General features: G+C 36.7%; 2 protein-coding genes and 3 non-coding genes across 5 annotated transcripts; 3 read left to right on the plus strand and 2 right to left on the minus strand.

The window, feature by feature from the left end:
* LOC119773085 (gamma-glutamylaminecyclotransferase C-like) lies at window positions 1-2,898 on the minus strand. Its single transcript, XM_038269903.1, has 2 exons — window positions 2,789-2,898; window positions 1-816 (listed from the first exon to the last, which is right to left on the minus strand). Exon 2 carries the CDS (start codon window positions 798-800, stop codon window positions 330-332), a length of 471 nt encoding a protein of 156 aa, XP_038125831.1. The 5' UTR covers window positions 801-816; window positions 2,789-2,898; the 3' UTR covers window positions 1-329.
* Window positions 2,899-4,938: 2,040 nt separating this feature from the next.
* LOC119773084 (gamma-glutamylaminecyclotransferase C-like) lies at window positions 4,939-7,496 on the minus strand. The gene is made up of 2 exons (XM_038269902.1): window positions 7,411-7,496; window positions 4,939-5,658 (listed from the first exon to the last, which is right to left on the minus strand). Exon 2 carries the CDS (start codon window positions 5,641-5,643, stop codon window positions 5,161-5,163), a length of 483 nt encoding a protein of 160 aa, XP_038125830.1. The 5' UTR covers window positions 5,644-5,658; window positions 7,411-7,496; the 3' UTR covers window positions 4,939-5,160.
* Window positions 7,497-12,226: 4,730 nt separating this feature from the next.
* On the plus strand, window positions 12,227-12,298 carry trnad-guc. The gene has a single exon. It is a non-coding gene; the product is annotated as a tRNA-Asp (tRNA).
* A 5,083-nt stretch (window positions 12,299-17,381) lies between these two features.
* On the plus strand, window positions 17,382-17,453 carry trnad-guc. Its single transcript has one exon. It is a non-coding gene; the product is annotated as a tRNA-Asp (tRNA).
* A 1,379-nt stretch (window positions 17,454-18,832) lies between these two features.
* Window positions 18,833-18,904, plus strand: trnad-guc. Its single transcript has one exon. It is a non-coding gene; the product is annotated as a tRNA-Asp (tRNA).
* Window positions 18,905-20,277: the final 1,373 nt, after the last annotated feature.

Consider the following 20,277-nt stretch of genomic DNA (forward strand, 5'->3'; position numbering starts at 1 on the left):
ATGACTCAAACTTTACAGCTCTACAGCTTATAGTTAATTGTCTCCTAGGAAATTGGTCATAAAAAGATAACATAGACTTTCTGATCACTTTTTGAACAAACAAACTAGAGATCTTACAGAAAATCAGGCTTTACAAAACAAAGGAGCTATAAAAAAGGACACTAACACAGTTCTAAAAACAGACTATTTCATCAGTTCTATCAATAGTGTCTCCTTTCACCCAATCTCAGCAGCAGGAACTCTTGATCCCCTTTCTCTGGGTTTAAGGGCAGTAACAGTTCATTACTCATTTGCAAAGAGGTAGAAGTCTAACTTCATCGGGCAGAGGCCTATTTTCGGTCTTCCCTCAGTACAAACTTTAGGCCATGATCTCCGTTGGAGTCGTAGCTCTCGTATGTCGGCAGCGAGGGCCAGTCCGGTTGGTAGGTTGTGGTGCTGTACACAAACGCCTCTGTGATGCTTCCAGGTGATAGCTTCTCCTCCTTCTCCTCTCTGTCCACCACCTCATTGACTTCCAGCTCTACAGCTGTCCGCTGGTACATGCTGGGGACCTTCTCAAACCAGTCCAGATATTCCAGCATCTTTTCGTCCACTCTGTAGATCTCCCCATGGACTCTATTGCCTTGTCCCGGGAGGTTAAGGAGGAAGGGGATGTTGTACTTAGTGGCGATCACCAGTGGGTACTTCTGGACAGTGACTGCTGTGGCGAGGAACTCCGCCTTTCCATTGTTACTGTCTGTCATGTAAGGGTAGTTAGGCTGGGCCCTCTTTAAGGAGCCGTAAACAAAAACGCGATTCATGATGATAGAAGGCACCGGAGGAAAGGAGGAGAAAAATACATATGATTCTGTCTTTCAGTTGTTGTTTTGTTCAAAGCCAACCCAATATAATCTGGTTAGTTGGACCAGTGCAAGATTATATTTGTACTCTCAGGAAGTAGTTCTCTACCAGTGTCATTCATTCAGCAGATGGCCGCTCACACTGAGCCTGGTTCTGCTGGAGGTTTCTTCCTGTTAAAAGGGAGTTTTTCCTCTCCACTGTCGCTACAAGCATGCTTAGTGTGAGGGATTGCATTCGAGTCAATGCAATCAACTGGTTTTCCTTAGATAGAAAAGTTTGAATCAATTTGACTGTATGATCTGGTGAACTGTAAAGTGCCTTTAGATGATATGTGTTGTGAATTGGCGCTATAGAAATAAACTTAACTGAATTGAAACTGAATAGAATTCATCCCAGTATCATATGTATAATTGTAAATTAAAAACTGCTGGATCTGTATTTAAATTGATCTGCTTTTCTTTATTATCCTATCCCAGCTGATTACCATGATATCAATTATTATTTACACAACCATATTCTAAAAATAATGTTTAATAAAAAAGCAAAAATAAGGTACTGTAATTAGGTAGATAGATATTAAAGCACAGATTAAAAGGGTCACTGGTTACATATCAGTAATATTAGCATAAAGTAATCATTAGTATTATCTTTATTCTTGTACTACAGATTTAGGATAGTGTATATGCTGGTACACATATAGACTAAATGTGGGCCAAGTACTACACCTTGTGGCACACTTGGCTGCGGAAATGTCAGAATTAATTCTTTTCACCATCAAGCAACTTATATTGGAGAATCATTAAAGTACATTAAAGATCTGTACAACCCAGTTAAGAATGTATTGACTTTTCTGCTAAAGAAGATTACATTTTCGGCAAATCAAGCCTTTTTTCCCCACCAATGCACTTATTTGGCTTTTATAACTCAGGATGACTTCAATCCATCTCTTATTGTTCTTAGTTATGTACTTATACCGGTAACTAATAAACTAGAACTAAATTCGCACCACTAGCTGCAAACATTGAGTTGGTTATAATTTCAAAACAACTCTGAATCACTGTTTTCAAGCATTCATTCTATTGTCCTCACAATGGAGAGAAATAAAAGCTGGTATTTGAAAGCAATGTATGTTTTTTGTCATTTTTAGGGGAGAAAAAAATAGATCTTTTGAAAGGATTATATTTTTAAGCCATATCGCCAATATTTATCATCAACAAAAATAGACCAAGCTAAATTACAGAAAAATAACCTTGTAACTGAAATTTAACTAAACCTAATAAATGTATGATTATTTTTTTTTTTACTTTCAGGTCTGTAACTTTGACAGCCTAATGTTAAATCTGAATTGTTGACCTTCAGTGCTTTTAACAAGACCAGAGCTGTTTCATATAATTCTTAATGCTACTTATCCATTTATTATATTTTATTTTTATTATATCAATGGCGTAACGACCATAGATATCCATTATGGTAACGACACAACGATAGGCCCATAAGCAACATCTGGGTGGGCCCCATGAAGTGCGACACTCGGGATTACCCATAATTCCAAGATGTAGTGTAAAAAAAATAAAAAATACTCAAATACATCGTTCTTTTAAGATTATTATTGTGGTTTGACACGTTTTATATTATGAACTATACACAGTTATTAACATAGTAATTAATAGTACCACTGTCTGCTTTGCTATTGGCGTCGATTTTTAAAGGCTTACCATCATGCTGACATCTGGCATATGTCGGGGTATAAATACGAGTCGGTCAGCTAATTTAGCATCAGATCGAATATCAGAGGAGTTTTTCGCACCATTATGCCTGAAATCAGTAGCCCTAACACACATTTGCACCCACACTCTCTGTTTACCATATTTAAGAAACTGGGTTAATGGTTAGAGCTTTATTATCTATTACATATTCAAACACATTTTTATCGCACAGTGTTTTTACCTGAAAATCCAAGATAAAAGTAAACAGGTGCAGGGGTCTTCTTCCCGGAAGCAGGAACGTGTTTAAGGAGTTAATGGGAAGAAACCACGTGCTCACACATGCGCACAATCTACACAGATAGTAACTTTTGGTTGTTTTCTATAAACCTCAGTATATCCTTACTTTTTCTCCTTTACTTTTTTGGTTTAAAAATAAAAACTACCCATTTGCTTTTATCTTCAATTACAAGTCAATTTAACTTGATTCCTCTGATTCTGTTGACCTCGGCTGTTATTTATAGTCATATACTGCCATCTACTGGAAGACAAAGGTACTGTACATTTAGAAGGTAGACTGATTAGAAATGTTGCTCTAAAAAGAAATTGGTAAAACTTTTGACTTTCATCCGCCTACCTATGGGGATAGTAGTAGTCTGGTGAAGGAACAGTCACTAAATTGATCTTTCATTGTGCTCTTTGGAACACTAACCAGTGTTTCAAGCACTGCAATTGGCATTGTGAGTTTATTACAGCCTTATATTACCTACCTGTTGCGTGTCAGAATTAATGTTTTCCCCAGTAATTCTGTCTTCTGTCAGGAAATACAGTTATCTTTATTCTGCACATGGGAAATATTTGGAAAAGGGAGTTGGGTCCTTGATCTAAGATCAAAATGTAATATTTTGATAAAGCTAGAGCCATGGATGCCTCCTTATCTGTTAACATGTATAATGTAATGATGTGGTATACTGAAGTTTTTTTAAATGCTTCTTTAACTGTGAATTGTGCCACTGCATTCCGTAACTCAAAGCAACTTCTCTGATCTGAGTAAGATTATAATTTCTATCAAAATCTGTTGTCTTTTCTCCTTGTTATTTACATTATGAAGTGTTATTTAAAGAGTTAGTCCTGAGTGATCTCGTTTCAGGAAAAAGAACCTGGAGAGAGAAAGCTCCAATGGCTAAACACAAAGCTTCCCATTAACAATAAGGTTCTTATCAAATAAAGGAAATAAATGCTTGATAAATTTAAATATGGCAAAGATCTGGTGTAGGTGCCATCAGAGTCAACTCATTTCAATATTTTAATATTTAGTTAAAACAAGAGTTAGTACCTACTAGTATTAAAATTAAACGCTCAATCATAAATAACTTTCAGTAAATTTATAAAGCACGTTAAAATGTAAGGAGGAACCTATGTTTTTTGTTCTGCATGCACCTGTTTTTCAAGGAGTTTCATCAGAAAGCTTCAAGACTGTTTTTTGTAAGAAAAGCTGTATAAATTATTTTTATTCCTCTGGAGTTTATGCGGCCAATGAGTTCTGACATCATTTTTTTGGGGCTTTATAAGACGTGTCCACAATAAATGGCTGTTAACGTCAAAAGAACAACGTTGAGCCTTGATTATCTCGAGAGGAGTAACATCTGGTATTAAAACAAGTATAAGAAAGAACCCTGGAGACAAATAGAAACTAATGACAGATTTCTATCACAAGCTAATTAATAGTTTTATTCCTTTTGGTGGAAGGAGGTTTTCCATCAGCTCAGCAGAAAAATCTTCACTCCTCCCTTTTCAGCCTTTAATCTTAATCTCTATCTTAATATAGATGTAAAATGTGCTTTTTACTATGTTAAAAACTAAATAAAATGTATTTAATAAGAGAGGAAAACTGTTGGGTCTAAAATGTAATAATCTGTTTATTTAAATGTAATTTTAAATGAATGTTTAAGGAAGGGTCCATCCACCTTTCTGATCGGCCATATTTCTGTCATTCTGTATAAAATTATTTTAAAGAATCCAAAGGGACTCCTCCAGAATAACAGATGCTCGCAGCAATATATTAACATCTTTTTAAACTATTCCAGAAGTACTATTACATCTTTATTGCTCACACCAAAAAAAATCTAACAATACAGTAGAAAAGTTATTACACTAGCATCAAAGAAAAACTTACTATATCAGGGATTCTTTAAAGACATTTTAGGCATTATTTTCCCACCTTTCTCCCTGGATCTGAAGGAAATATGATAATCAAGGAATACAGCAGTTAAAACATTTACAAAGGTGTCATTCAGATAAGGCAAGGCAAGTTAAGGCAAGTTAATCCACACATACAAAGTAGAAGAAACAAGCTTGAACATGTTTTCTTCAGTAGTGGAGTCTTGCGGCATCAGTTTGCATACAGGCTATTTTAGCCATGTGCTTTATTATGTAGGAAAAAATGTACCTGCTACTTTCCATTTTAGTCTTATATGTTTCTTTTAAAGTAAACCATAGGCTCTTTTGACTTATTTAATTAATAATGCCAGCCTCTTCCTGTTTGTCATATATTCAATTCCACTTCATTTGCGCACAGATTTGTTTTGGCTTAACATGTTTTTGAAAATGATTAACATCAATGCACTGAAGCCCAGTTTCGATCTTCCCTCAGTATAAACTTTAGGCCATGATCTCCATTGGAGTCGTAGCTCTCGTACGTCGGCAGCGAGGGCCAGTCCGGTTGGTAGGTTGTGGTGCTGTACACAAACGCCTCTGTGATGCTTCCAGGCGATAGCTTCTCCTCGCCCGTCCCTCCTGCCCACTCACTGATTTCCAGTTTAACAACTGTCCGCTGGTACATGGTGGGTATATTTTCAAACTCATCCAGGAATTCCAGCATCTTTTCGTCCACTCTGTAGATCTCCCCATGGACTCTATTGCCTTGTCCTGGGAGGTTAAGGAGGAAGGGGATGTTGCACTTAGTGGCGATCACCAGTGGGTACTTCTGGACGGTGACGGCTGTGGCAAGGAACTCCGCCTTTCCATTGTTACTGTCTGTCATGTAATGGTAGTTAGGCTGGGCCCTCTTTAGCGAGCCGTAAACAAAGACGTGATTCATGACGATAGAAGGCACCTGAGGAATGGAGGAGAAAAAAAAAACCTATAATGAGTTTTTTTCTTGCTATTCTTTTATTCTGTCCATAAAACAAAAAAAAAAAAGGGTTTGGTGAAGATAAATTGTTGGATCACGCCCTGGACAAACTGTTTTCAATCAAACTGAAAGGTAATTGGAGCAATCCACGTAAATACTAAGCATTAACATACATCTAAATGTGATTGAAAGCTGCTGGTAGATATAAACTGAATGTGTCCAAGTAGTGGTCCCTGTGGAACACCTTTGGTTCCTTCCGCCTTTCTGCCCTGAGCTATTAAGACGCTTCGTGTCTAAAATTCAGGAAGTAAAAATGGATGAAAATGCTGATTATTTGTTATATTCAGTTGGATAAAAAAAAACCCTTTGCAGCTTTAGAAAAAATTCCTGACAATAGAAATAAGTTGAATATAACTTTGTAAACTGATATTGATCGTTTTTTTTTGTGGAGGCGTTGGTGTGCAGATATTGTCATTTTATATCTAAATCCCCTAACTTTAATGAATTCATAGATTATATACAAAAGGCATTGTAACAGTGATTTTGACCGTCTTTAAATATAAAAAAATATTCTAGATTTTAAATTAAAAACTCATTTATTTGACCCTTCCTTATGGCAAAGGAGCAGGAAGAGGATAACGTAACACAAACAATTTGCTCTGTATTTGTGTTGACAATCTCTAACTGACAAAGATTGTCAGTAACTTGTCTTACTTGTCAAAGATTTTTTTGTCTTTTTGAGGTTTTCCACCTACTTAAATAATGATTAACTGTAAACAACACAAGAAGAAAAAAAAGAAAAAAAGGAAAAGATGAAACAAAAGTTTGGTCATTGAGTGGAACCCAGTTAATGTTCAGCTTCAAGTGTTAAGAATTAATCATTTGACAACAATTAATCATTAAATCTGTAAACGGAAACAAAAACACGCTGCAAAAGCTCTTGTTCTAAGTATTATCTAATCCATTGTGTAAAAAGCTATGATAAGAACTGCTGAACAGTGCAGCTTTGAGTCTAAAGTCTGAAATAAAAAAGTTTAATTACTTTACTGCTGCTATAGCTGCGCTGTGGCTCTTTGCAGCAGCAGCCCTGATAGGGTGTTATTTATATGGATGGTGCATCCTCTTAATAGAGATATATTTTTGAATGGGGGGAAATAAATTATTAGATTACTACAACGTCAAATCTACTTATATTTTTATAGATAAATGCATTTGCGACATCTAATCCATCTCTGCAACAAAAAGGGCTGTTCAATGATATTTATATCATGTATGATTTACTGAAATTTGAAATCAAAACACTTTAAATGATTGATCGCAAACTACATTATTTACTTATTCTATAAGCTACTTTTTTTCTTCATTGCGAAACCTTTACTTAATTCATAAAAGCTGCTTCAAATAACTTTCCCTAATGATCCATACTAACATTTTACATAGAATTCAATAACATGTTTTTTTTTAACCATTATAATTTGCAAAACAAACTTTTAAAGGTTATTTTTCTCCTTTAGGCTATCAAAGATCATATAATAGTTTATAACACTATTTCTGTAAATTTGACTATTGTTGCTTTGCAGCGTTCAGGCCTTTAATTATGCATGTATTCATGTCAGTTAGTAAAATATTAAGCGATATGCATAAGAAATACTTATTAAATAAAATTCCTTTATTTTAATGAATTCCTGCTGGTTATTATGTGCCCTAAAGCATAAACCAGTGCAGATGTCTTACCTTGCACGAGGAAAAGAACAGGTTGGACTTTCTGTGTCATGCGGAATAATCGCATTTTCCTCGCGCATGCGCACAAGCGACTTCAGCAAGGTCCACTGACGTCAGCTCTGACGCTACGTCTCTCCGACCTTCTTTACTCAGTAATAAACATTTATTAATTGATTATAATAACTAGGAAGAAAATTAAACAATACAAATACTCTATAATGTACCCAACCATGTGATTAAATTCAGATTTTATCTATTTAATTCACACGTACTTATTTGCTATTAGGCTTTGTTTTAAATTAATTATTAGCTATTTAAAATGAGATTTCCCCCGTTTTTTCTTTTTTATTCCTATTATTCCTTTTATTTCTATTTCATTTTGTTGTGCATTTCTTTTTTAGATTGACCAGCAGTAGATTTATACTGAATTTAATGTAGGTTTTTGTTGTTGTTATTATAATCTTGTTTTCAAAGTGATTCTAAAAATAATTCCTTTAAAAATTGCCCAAATGTTTTTATTCTTCAATTAAGTGTGGTGAAGATCGCTGAAAAACTGATCCTCAGATCGTTTTTATGAATCAATGTTTAAAAAAATATGATTTAAATACATATATGTACATAAATGTATATGTATATATATATATATATATATATATATATATATATATATATATATATATATATATATATATATATATATATATATATATATATATATATATATATATATATATATATATATATATATATATATATATATATATATATATATATATATATTGTTTTTTATTGTGTGCGATACAGGTACACTTGCACCTTAATCCTTATTTACCTTGATATACTGTATATACCTGGATATACTGTATTATATTTATTGTTTATTGTTTATTCTTAATGCACCTTTTCCTCCTTGTTTGCACCTTTTTTTTGACTTCTATCCCAATATGTGACAAGTGAATTTCTCCGCTGTGAGATCAATAAAGCTCATCTAATCTAATCTAATCTAATATATATATGTTATTTAAATGTATAGTTTTAATGTTAATTTAACCAAAACCCTCTACTCTCTAGCTACTCTCCCTTAGACACATTGTAGCCTTGCTGCTCTGAGGCCTGAATGAAATAAATATTAGTAAGTAAATGTAAAATCAGCTCTCCTAAATCAATATATGAGAAATCAATAAGAGATTTTTTTTAACCACAATTGGACCTTGTAAGTTAACTAAAAATCCTAAGAGAAACTTGAAACAAATGTAAATTAGGATGTAGTCAAAACCCAGATTTCAATGAGTTGACTTGATATGGGTTGTACATTCAACACATCTGCAGTCTGAGTATTTTCATATGACTGTGGATTGTGGATATCTGAGTTCTCGATATCATCAGAATGTGATTCATCTCTTAATAGGCAACAGATCTCCCCACTAGCTATTAATTCAAACGCTTCACAGAAGGAGGGCTGTAAATAAAAGCATGAAAATAAGGCATTTTCCTGCAAATAGCCATCTGCAACTTACACAGCTGGCTCCATTAAAATCCACTTAACAGAAATGAGAAATGGCCATTTGGCTTTAATATGTATACAGCTCTAAATATAAATCAGAATTATGGCACTTTTTTTTTTTTTTTGGTTTAATACTCCAGAGGTTCTTTCAGACCTGGAGCCAAATGTAATCATTACTAAAGTCTGAGAGGATGCTGGAGCAATGTGAGCAGATAGTGGCTCTGAAGATGAATTATGTAAAGATTAAGCTCTTTCCAAGTGTTTCATTGTTTAAATGAGTTGTTCTTAGGAGCTCAAGTTTATCAGGGAATTTTCTTCCTAAATTAAGATGCCTTGTAGTAAATCTATCTGCTGACTCAGCCTGCAGAAAATCTCCTGAGATCTAATAAACGTTGTGCTTCTGCAGCATGAAATCTCTTCACCAGCTCCACTGATGCGATAAGGAGAAATATGTCATTTCTTTCAGCCAAACGGGGTCTTTATTTTCTTTTCTCCAATCTGGGTTCAAGTCAGCAAAGAGGATAAGAAAATAAATTTAAGAACTGATGGTGGAGAAAAGTTGGGGAGGAAATTGTCACTTCTGATCTCAAATCACTTTCGGAGCAATTTTCTCTAATTTTTGTTGTTGTTGTTGCAGTTTTCTACCCTCTTTTGTTCTTCTCTTAGAAAAGTTTCTGGAGCTTCAATTGCTGAACATAAATATTCAAATTTTTATCCTTTTAATTTCTAAAATAAGCTCAGTAAGTAGTCTGAAAGTCAGAAAACCAACTTCAAACTGATCCTCCTTTCAGAGCAAAAAGGAATAAAAAGCTTTCAAACAACATTTTTATCTATGCAATTAAAACAAACTCAATTCGATGTTTCCTTTAATCAGACCCAGTGAGCAGGCATCCATCCAGGAGAGACAGAGTTATTACTTTATAACAAAAACACAGCTAAGTGTCTGATTTTCACAAGCCATCAAATGTTGGAATGAAATTACAGAAATTCAGACGCCATTTTTGGAATCTGTCCCATAAATTTTAGCTATGCAACAACAACAATGTTCTGGTGAACAAAAAGTAGAAGTTTCTGCATCATTATTTCTTCTCCATCAGCCGTGGTTTTCTAGCCTGACGTAGTCCGACTCAATTCTAGTCAGAATATGAGTCTGATACTGCTCCATAGAGCTGTGATTATGGGGCGTGTTTCGAACGAACGAGGAAAAAAAATGTCTCTGCACTCAATTGGATAGACCTACAACCAATAAGAGCAACGGAGTGCGTGACGTATGTTAAGCTACACATAGTTGTTGTCAACAAAAATCAAAGCGTGCAGTTGCACGCCTATAATAAGAAGATGAGCCTTGATCGCTTTTCTCTGTTCCTTTTTTAATATTAATTTGCTGTCTATATCTTCTAGAACAGACCTAATAGCAGAATCTACACACCTCAACTCTCCAGCGGCAGCCATTGTTGTTGTCACCCAAGCGCGCTTTGGTGACGTGGTTGATTACGTTACTGTTGATCATCTGTCCATCATCGTATAAAGCCCGCCCTGACAATGTGATTGGCCCGCCAGAGTTTGCGCCAGCATACTCGCGCTAATATTGAGCAATGCCAGACCGAACTTCCCGACCTCAAACGTTGTGGGCGGGACTAAGTTCGGAATGGCACCCAGGCTAGTGGTTTTCACCCTCCAGGTCTCCTATCGAAGCCCATTCTCTTTAATATTATATAATCATGATAAACTTTAATGGAAGTAGGTGAGGTATGCAGAGCTTTACATGTTATTCATGACATTTGTTTTTGAGCTCCTGTATGAGTCGATGATTCAGTTTAATAAACTTGGTTTTTCACAAAATTTGTATTATGGAAGAGAGAATGAGATAATATTATCAACTTAGATATTTCATGAAAACAGGGAACAAAGGTGTGTAATTACTGTACTTGCATTTGTATATACAATTTAAGAAAAAGAAAAATAAGGTTGATTTTAAAGAACGAGTCGTATTTTCCTTTTCCTTGGGTCAAAAACAGTAAATAATGTAAATAGAAACAAAGCATGGAAAAGACAATAGTGAGCAAAGAAATGCAATGGAATCCACAAGCTGTCCCATTGCTTAAGAATACTGTCAACAGCTCTATCAAAAGAATGAGTTCTTATTAATAAAAAGTGGGAAATTCTTTGATTACCTATGTACACGACAACAAGACTATGCTGCAGCCATGTTGTAGTGGAAATATTCCAGTGATTTGCTATGTGTGGCAAATTGCAAATGGATGCTGCAAAATGTTTGCTTAAATTTTCCCATGTTGTATGTAGTCACTTGTCCACGCATGACACGAAAAGTATCGTTGAATCATGGGGCGTGGTCGGAGACCTACCAAGTCCTCGTTAGTATAGTGGTGAGTATCCCCGCCTATCACGCGGGACTGAGATTATGACAAACAAGCAGAAGGAGCATGTTCAACTGCCGACTGTCCTTTGACTGCATGCAGAAGGCTCTACTTCCTGCTGCAAGCAACAGGAGTCAAGCAAGTAAATTAGTGAGGTTGTTGCTCAACGACCATTGCCTTTGACTACGTTTTATAGATAAATATAGTTTTCCATCATGCAAAATTGAAATTCAAAAACACATTCAGTGGTATTACGCTGACATTCAGTCTTTGAGATATGCTGATGAAGGTTCTCAGTCATCCAGGTCATAGTCATTCCGTAAAAATTCAAAAAATATCCACTGGACTTGGACCATTTGCATGTTTCCAAGCGATACAATGCTTTGTCTATATAAGACTCAAACTCACTGCGGATCCAGACATTTGAATTGAGAAAGCTTCCTGGAGAGGTGGCGAAACGTCTTCAAATCTTGGAAACCAAGTCGAGTGGATATTTTTTTAATTTTTACGGAAAGTGTTTGAGATAGTTTGTACCTTTCAGGGTGTAGTGGCACAATAGAAAAAACAATAAACGACCCAGATTGAAAGGAAACGAGTCAAAATGCATTGATGGCCAAGCATGAAAAGACAATAGTGAGCAAAGAAAAGCAATGGAATCCACAAGCTGTCCCATTGCTTAAGAATACTGTCAACAGCTCTCTCAAAAGAATGAGCTGTTATTAATAAAAAGTGGGAAATTCTTTGATTACCTATGTACAAGACAAGCAAGACTATGCTGCAGCCATGTTGTAATGAAAATATTCCAGTGATTTGCTGTGTTTGGCAAATTGCAAACGGATGCTGCAAAATGTTTGCCTAAAATTTCCCATGTTGTATGTGGTCACTTGTCCACGCATGACACGCAATCTGTCGTCGAATGATGGGGCGTGGTCAGATACCTGTCAAGTCCTCGTTAGTATAGTGGTGAGTATCCCCGCCTGTCACGCGGGAGACCAGGGTTCGATTCCCTGACGGGGAGCTTGTCTTTTAGTTCCTATTTCAATGAACTATGTCTTGAGTACATCGAGTTCTTTTCCTGTTGTACACCAATCGTTCACTTAATAGGCACAAATTGAAAAACCTTGATTTGATGTTGCCCTTATCAGAGATCAGACCATCACTGCCTGTCACCTGCAAGTAGACCCTGTCTCAGATCTCTCTTATGGTGCAAACCCATTGAGCTGGTAAAACTGCTTCAAAAGAATGAACAACACTTAAACTCAAGCATTGTCTGGGAAATGAAATGAGATTCCCACTGGAAGCCAAAAGCCCTACATCTCATCATAAGGACTGACTGCTTGTACATCCCATCCCAAAACCAAGTCTTGTGGTGGAGTTTGCCCCTGCCAGAACAAAACCACAAAACAGCTTGTTAATATGTGTTGCTTTTCTTTCACCAGCTGTTTTCTAATTTCTGTCGTCCTACCCTCTCATATAGCAAAGTAATGCATTTGAAGGGTTTCTTTTACATTAATCTCAAACTGCTCAGAATCGGGACTGAGATTATGACAAACAAGTAGAAGGAGCATGTTCAACTGCCGACTGTCCCTTGACTGCTTGCAGAAGGCTCTACTTCCTGCTGCAAGCAACAGGAGTCAAGCAAGTAAATTAGTGAGGTTGTTGCTCAACGACCATTGCCTTTGACTACGTTTTATGGATAAATATAGTTTTCCATCATGCAATATTAACATTCAAAAACACATTCAGTGGTATTACGCTGACATTCAGTCTTTGAGATAGTTTGTACCACTGTTTTTTGGAATGAGTATGTCCTGGATGACTGAGAATCTTCCCCAGCAGTGTATTCCAGGTCAAGTATAGGCACTTAGGACCCAAGTCTGAAAAATCTTTTGACCTTGACAGAATCAATGTCATTAAGAAGAAATTCTGCTTAGCAAGAAGTAAATTAGTGAGGCTGTTTCTCACCAGTGTCTGCCTTTTGAAACCTTTCAGGGTATAGTGGCACAATAGAAAAAACAATAAACGACCCAGATTGAAAGGAAACGAGTCAAAATGCATTGATGGCCAAGCATGAAAAGACAATAGTGAGCAAAGAAAAGCAATGGAATCCACAAGCTGTCCCATTGCTTAAGAATACTGTCAACAGCTCTCTCAAAAGAATGAGCTGTTATTAATAAAAAGTGGGAAATTCTTTGATTACCTATGTACAAGACAAGCAAGACTATGCTGCAGCCATGTTGTAATGAAAATATTCCAGTGATTTGCTGTGTTTGGCAAATTGCAAACGGATGCTGCAAAATGTTTGCTTAAAATTTCCCATGTTGTATGTGGTCACTTGTCCACGCATGACACGCAATCTGTCGTCGAATGATGGGGCGTGGTCAGAGACCTATCAAGTCCTTGTTAGTATAGTGGTGAGTATCCCCGCCTGTCAGAGATCAGACCATCACTGCCTGTCACCTGCAAGTAGACCCTGTCTCAGATCTCTCTTATGGTGCAAACCCATTGAGCTGGTAAAACTGCTTCAAAAGAATGAACAACACTTAAACTCAAGCATTGTCTGGGAAATGAAATGAGAATCTCACTGGAAGCCAAAACCCCTACATCTCATCGTAAGGACTGACTGCTTGTACATCCCATCCCAAAACCAAGTCTTGTGGTGGAGTTTCCCGACAACAAAACCACAAAAAGTATGTTATATTGTTGCTTCAGTTTTTAACGCGTTTCTATCTTCTTGATACTATTCGGTTTCATAATAAATAAACTGCTTGAAGGGTAGTTTTACAAATAAGCTCAGAATCGACTGAATTATGCAACATAGAAGCATGTTCAACTGACGAGCCTAATTGTGGGAGTGCTCAACTTGCCTTGCAACAATATGGTCAAATGTAATATTCAGTATTGATTGTCAAAACACCATGCTGTGACATAGTTTTAAGTTTAATCATGTTTTTTAATCATAGCTAAGATTCAAAGAACACATCAGTGGTTTAGTATACAGTTCTCTTGAGAAGATTTTCACTGATTAATGTATTAAGAGATCTGTACGAGAAAGTAGCTTTCCCCACAGTTATTCTAGCCATAAGCTTGGGACCCAAGTCAACAAAAACTCGTTGACATTGAAGATCAAGTCATTAAGAGCAAAATGCTTGGAGAAGTAAATAGGAGACTATCTTCCCATGTCTGCCTTTGAAAACCTTTCAGGTGTAATGGCCAAAAAAAATGAACTGTTCATAAAACAAGCTATGCACAGAATAAATTAAGATGCTTGCAAATCAAGTGCTCAAATATTGCTTAAAATTTGTATGTGTCATAAGCATGAACGATGCTAAGATGCTAGAATCAGTTGAGTAATGAGAAGAATGCTGTCACGGGAGCCAAGGTCATTTGGTGAGCCTGCTTATTCTTCAAGAATAAATTTAACACATTCATTAAGTAACATGTTATTAATGAAAATGAAATACTTTGATTATTTCATACAAGACTAGCTACACCTGTTCAGAATAATATCAGATTTCTTGTGAAAATTGATAAAATGCTCAAAATTTACTAAATAATCCATTGTTGATTGGTATTCCACTGGCAAAACCAATCTGCTCAAGTAGCTGTCAGAACACAAGTCCCTGTTGATTGGGCAGACAAACAAAACAGCTTCAAGGAATTCCAGTGCTGATTCTACGGCCACTTTTATATACTATTTAATGAACTTGATACATAAGTCTTTCCTGTGAACCAATGTTATAAAGGCACAAGATTGAAAACTTGGATTGATGTTGCCCTTCAGAATCACACCTGCTCACTTCAATAGACGTCCAATCTCTATGGTTTCAAACCATTGCTTGTACTTTTAAAAGATAACAAATTAAATCAGCATTGTCTGAAATAAATAGATTCACGGAAGCAACCTACATTCATCATAAGTACTTTGACATCCGATCCCAAAACCTCTGGTGATTTCCCTGCCAAACAAAACCCAAAAGCTTGTAATTTGTTGCTTTTTCTTTCACAGTTTTTCTAATTTGCGATAACTGCTCTTAGCAAAGTAATGCTTTGAAGTTTTTCATGATTAACTGCTAGAAACACTGAATTATGACAAACAAGTAAAGGACAGTCAAATGCGCTCCTTGATAGCAAAGGCTCTATCTGGAACAACAGGAGTCAAGCAAGTAATAGGTCTTGCTACGAATTGCTTGACTACTTTATGGATAAATATTTTCCATCATCAAATAAGATTCAAACCATAGTGTATTAACTACTTCAGTTTGAGATGTTTGTACCACTGTTTTTGAAAATGAGTATTCCCTTGGATGACTGAGAATTTCATTCTCCACCAGCAAGTGTATTCCAGGTTTTAAGTAAAAATGACTAAGCGCACCAAGTATGAAAAAATCTTTTGACCTTAAGAATCAATGTCTTAAAGAAATCTCTTAGCGAGAATAATTAGTGAGGCGTTTCCACCAGTCTGCTTTTGAAACTTTCAGGGTGTATGCACAATAGAAAAAAAAAAAAGACCCGATTGAAGGAAACGTCAAAATGCATGATGGCCAAGCATGAAAAGCAATATGGAAAGAAGATGGAATCCCAAGCCCCATTGCTAAAAACTGTTAAAGCTCTCTCAAAAGAATGTTTTTAATAAAAGTGGGAAATTCTTTGATTACCAGTAAGACAAAAGACTTGTGCAGCCATGTTAATGAAATCGTGATTTGCTGTGTTGGAAATGCAACGATGCTGCATCTAAAATCCCTTTCTGTGCAGCCACAGACAGCAATTGGTGATGAAGGCCATCCTGCACTTTTAATAGTGTATATCTCGCTTCAGGGAGACCAGGGTTATTCCCTGAGGGCTTCTTAGTTTCTATTTAATGATTTGGTGACAGATCTTTTCCGTTGTCACCACGTTCATTAATGCAAATGAAAAACCTTTTTGATGTTGCCTTATATAGACAAATCCTGCGACTAAAGTAGACCTTCCAGTCTCCTTTTGACACCAGTGATGGAAAAGTAACAAAAAAGACAACTTAAAAAGATTGCGGAAATGAAGAGATCCATGAAGCCAAAACCACAGATCAAGCTGCTGCTTATACATCATCCAAAAACATGTGGTTTTCAGCGAAAAAACTAATACTGTAAATGTGTGCTTTCTTCACCTGTTTTAATTTCCGGTTCCTTAAAAAGAATGCATTTGAAGTTTCTTTTATATCAACTGCTCAGAATCGACGATAGAACAGTGAAGAGGTCATGCCGAGCCTTATCTTCAGAGGTTATCCGCAGCACGGAGAACCAAGTAATTATGAGGTTGTCTTTCACAGACCATTGCCTTTGACACGTTTTAAGTGAAATAATATCAGTGATCCATCATGCAATAGATCAAAAACACTCAGTTACGCTGACTTCTTGAGAATTTGCAGTTTTTTGAATGTAAGCTGAAAAATTACCAGCATGTGAATCAGTAGATAGGAAACCCAATCTAAAATTTATGACGTTGTCATAAAAAAAATTCTTTGGAAGTCTGGAGACATTCCACATGTTTTTTGGCTTCTGAAGTGCATAAAAAACATAACACCTTAAGAAGATAAAATCTTATCCAACTGAGAATGTGAGAAGAAAACAATGAACACAGTTCAATACGTCCCTCTCTCAAAAGAATACTGTTAAAAAAGGATCTGATTCTATGTAGACAAGCATTGCCTTGTAAGTTATGATTTGTTTGGCAAATTAAGATAACAATGTTTCTAAATTCTGGTAGTGTCCTTTGGATGACCAATCTGTCGATGGCGGTCAGATGACCTTCCAATAGCTTGATTATATAGGTTCAGTTCCTTTCTGTCAGAGCTAAGCCATCATGCTGCCCGCAGAAGCAATTTCAGGGCAAACCCAAGCTACTGTAAGAATGAACAACCTAAACAAGCTTTTGAAAAAAGGAATTACTGGACAAACCCACATCTAGATGTGTGAACATCCAAAATTTGCTGTGTTTGGCAAATTGCAATCGGATGCTGCAAAATGTTTGCTTAAAATTTCCCATGTTGTATGTGGTCACTTGTCCACGCATGACACGCAATCTGTCGTCGAATGATGGGGCGTGGTCAGAGACCTATCAAGTCCTCGTTAGTATAGTGGTGAGTATCCCCGCCTGTCACGCGGGAGACCAGGGTTCGATTCCCTGACGGGGAGCTTGTCTTTTAGTTCCTATTTCAATGAACTATGTCTTGAGTACATCAAGTTCTTTTCCTGTTGTACACCAATCGTTCACTTAATAGGCACAAATTGAAAAACCTTGATTTGATGTTGCCCTTATCAGAGATCAGACCATCACTGCCTGTCACCTGCAAGTAGACCCTGTCTCAGATCTCTCTTATGGTGCAAACCCATTGAGCTGGTAAAACTGCTTCAAAAGAATGAACAACACTTAAACTCAAGCATTGTCTGGGAAATGAAATGAGAATCTCACTGGAAGCCAAAACCCCTACATCTCATCGTAAGGACTGACTGCTTGTACATCCCATCCCAAAACCAAGTCTTGTGGTGGAGTTTGCCCCTGCCAGAACAAAACCACAAAACAGCTTGTTAATATGTGTTGCTTTTCTTTCACCAGCTGTTTTCTAATTTCTGTCGTCCTACCCTCTCATATAGCAAAGTAATGCATTTGAAGGGTTTCTTTTACATTAATCTCAAACTGCTCAGAATCGGGACTGAGATTATGACAAACAAGTAGAAGGAGCATGTTCAACTGCCGACTGTCCCTTGACTGCTTGCAGAAGGCTCTACTTCCTGCTGCAAGCAACAGGAGTCAAGCAAGTAAATTAGTGAGGTTGTTGCTCAACGACCATTGCCTTTGACTACGGTTTATGGATAAATATAGTTTTCCATCATGCAATATTAAGATTCAAAAACACATTCAGTGGTATTACGCTCACATTCAGTCTTTGAGATAGTTTGTACCACTGTTTTTTGGAATGAGTATGTCCTGGATGACTGAGAATCTTCCCCAGCAGTGTATTCCAGGTCAAGTATAGGCACTTAGGACCCAAGTCTGAAAAATCTTTTGACCTTGACAGAATCAATGTCATTAAGAAGAAATTCTGCTTAGCGAGAAGTAAATTAGTGAGGCTGTTTCTCACCAGTGTCTGCCTTTTGAAACCTTTCAGGGTGTAGTGGCACAATAGAAAAAACAATAAACGACCCAGATTGAAAGGAAACGAGTCAAAATGCATTGATGGCCAAGCATGAAAAGACAATAGTGAGCAAAGAAAAGCAATGGAATCCACAAGCTGTCCCATTGCTTAAGAATACTGTCAACAGCTCTCTCAAAAGAATGAGCTGTTATTAATAAAAAGTGGGAAATTCTTTGATTACCTATGTACAAGACAAGCAAGACTATGCTGCAGCCATGTTGTAATGAAAATATTCCAGTGATTTGCTGTGTTTGGCAAATTGCAATCGGATGCTGCAAAATGTTTGCTTAAAATTTCCCATGTTGTATGTGGTCACTTGTCCACGCATGACACGCAATCTGTCGTCGAATGATGGGGCGTGGTCAGAGACCTATCAAGTCCTCGTTAGTATAGTGGTGAGTATCCCCGCCTGTCACGCGGGAGACCAGGGTTCGATTCCCTGACGGGGAGCTTGTCTTTTAGTTCCTATTTCAATGAACTATGTCTTGAGTACATCAAGTTCTTTTCCTGTTGTACACCAATCGTTCACTTAATAGGCACAAATTGAAAAACCTTGATTTGATGTTGCCCTTATCAGAGATCAGACCATCACTGCCTGTCACCTGCAAGTAGACCCTGTCTCAGCTCTCTCTTATGGTGCAAACCCATTGAGCTGGTAAAACTGCTTCAAAAGAATGAACAACACTTAAACTCAAGCATTGTCTGGGAAATGAAATGAGATTCCCACTGGAAGCCAAAACCCCTACATCTCATCATAAGGACTGACTGCTTGTACATCCCATCCCAAAACCAAGTCTTGTGGTGGAGTTTGCCCCTGCCAGAACAAAACCACAAAACAGCTTGTTTATATGTGTTGCTTTTCTTTCACCAGCTGTTTTCTAATTTCTGTCGTCCTACCCTCTCATATAGCAAAGTAATGCATTTGAAGGGTTTCTTTTACATTAATCTCAAACTGCTCAGAATCGGGACTGAGATTATGACAAACAAGTAAAGGACATGTCAACTCCGCTACTTATTTGCGAAAGGCTCTACTTTTCATGCAACAACAGAGTAAAAGTAAATAGTGAGGTTCTGATGCTTACGCCATTGCTTTGACTCTTTAGATAAATAAGTTTAGTATTATGCATTAGTTAAAACATTCTGATTTGTAATATTTTAGAATTCCATGTTTAGAATAATAGTGGATGACTAGAACTTCCAAGTTATTCCAGGTAAGTAAGCATAGACCCAGTGAAAAATCTTTTGACCTGACAATATGTCATAAGAAGCATTGCAGAAAGAAATTAGAGCTGTTCTAACAAAACTGTACCAAAGAAACTTCAGGTGTAGCACAATGAAAAACATACCAGATGAGAAAAACAAAGCATTGAGGACGCTGAGCAAAGAAAAGCAAAGAAATAAAACTTCAAATGTAAATAAGATCTTTATATGAACAGCTACGCCAGTAGATTCAGATTCTGTTTGCTTGGGATCAAAATTTGTTAAAATTTCATTATGGCACTTGCACGATGACCATCGTCGCAATGTGGCGGTAACCTTCAGCCTTAATGGTGATCCGCCTACCGACCAGTATCTGCGGGATTGTCTTTTCCTTTAATCATCAGAAAATCTTCTGTTTCACACATAATGCCATAAAACGTTATCTTTAACCATGAGAAGACTGATCTATCAACTGCTGAATGTCAAGAAGAAACTATCAGTGATGAAATCAAGCAACCCACCAAAGACTGTTGTCCTCACATTTGTATTCCTCAAAACCAAACATTGATATGTCTTTTTCATGTCTCGTCTACAAAAGAGCATTAAGCTTATATTAACTCTAT

This window comes from Cyprinodon tularosa, unplaced genomic scaffold, assembly GCF_016077235.1.
Source record: "Cyprinodon tularosa strain WSP-4 unplaced genomic scaffold, ASM1607723v1 ctg740, whole genome shotgun sequence".
Classification (NCBI taxonomy): domain Eukaryota; kingdom Metazoa; phylum Chordata; class Actinopteri; order Cyprinodontiformes; family Cyprinodontidae; genus Cyprinodon; species Cyprinodon tularosa.

Coding starts and splice junctions, on each gene's coding strand:
- LOC119773085 (XM_038269903.1), bottom strand. CDS start 800: ATGAATCGCGTTTTTGTTTACGGCTCCTTAAAGAGGGCCCAGCCTAAC.
- LOC119773084 (XM_038269902.1), bottom strand. CDS start 5,643: ATGAATCACGTCTTTGTTTACGGCTCGCTAAAGAGGGCCCAGCCTAAC.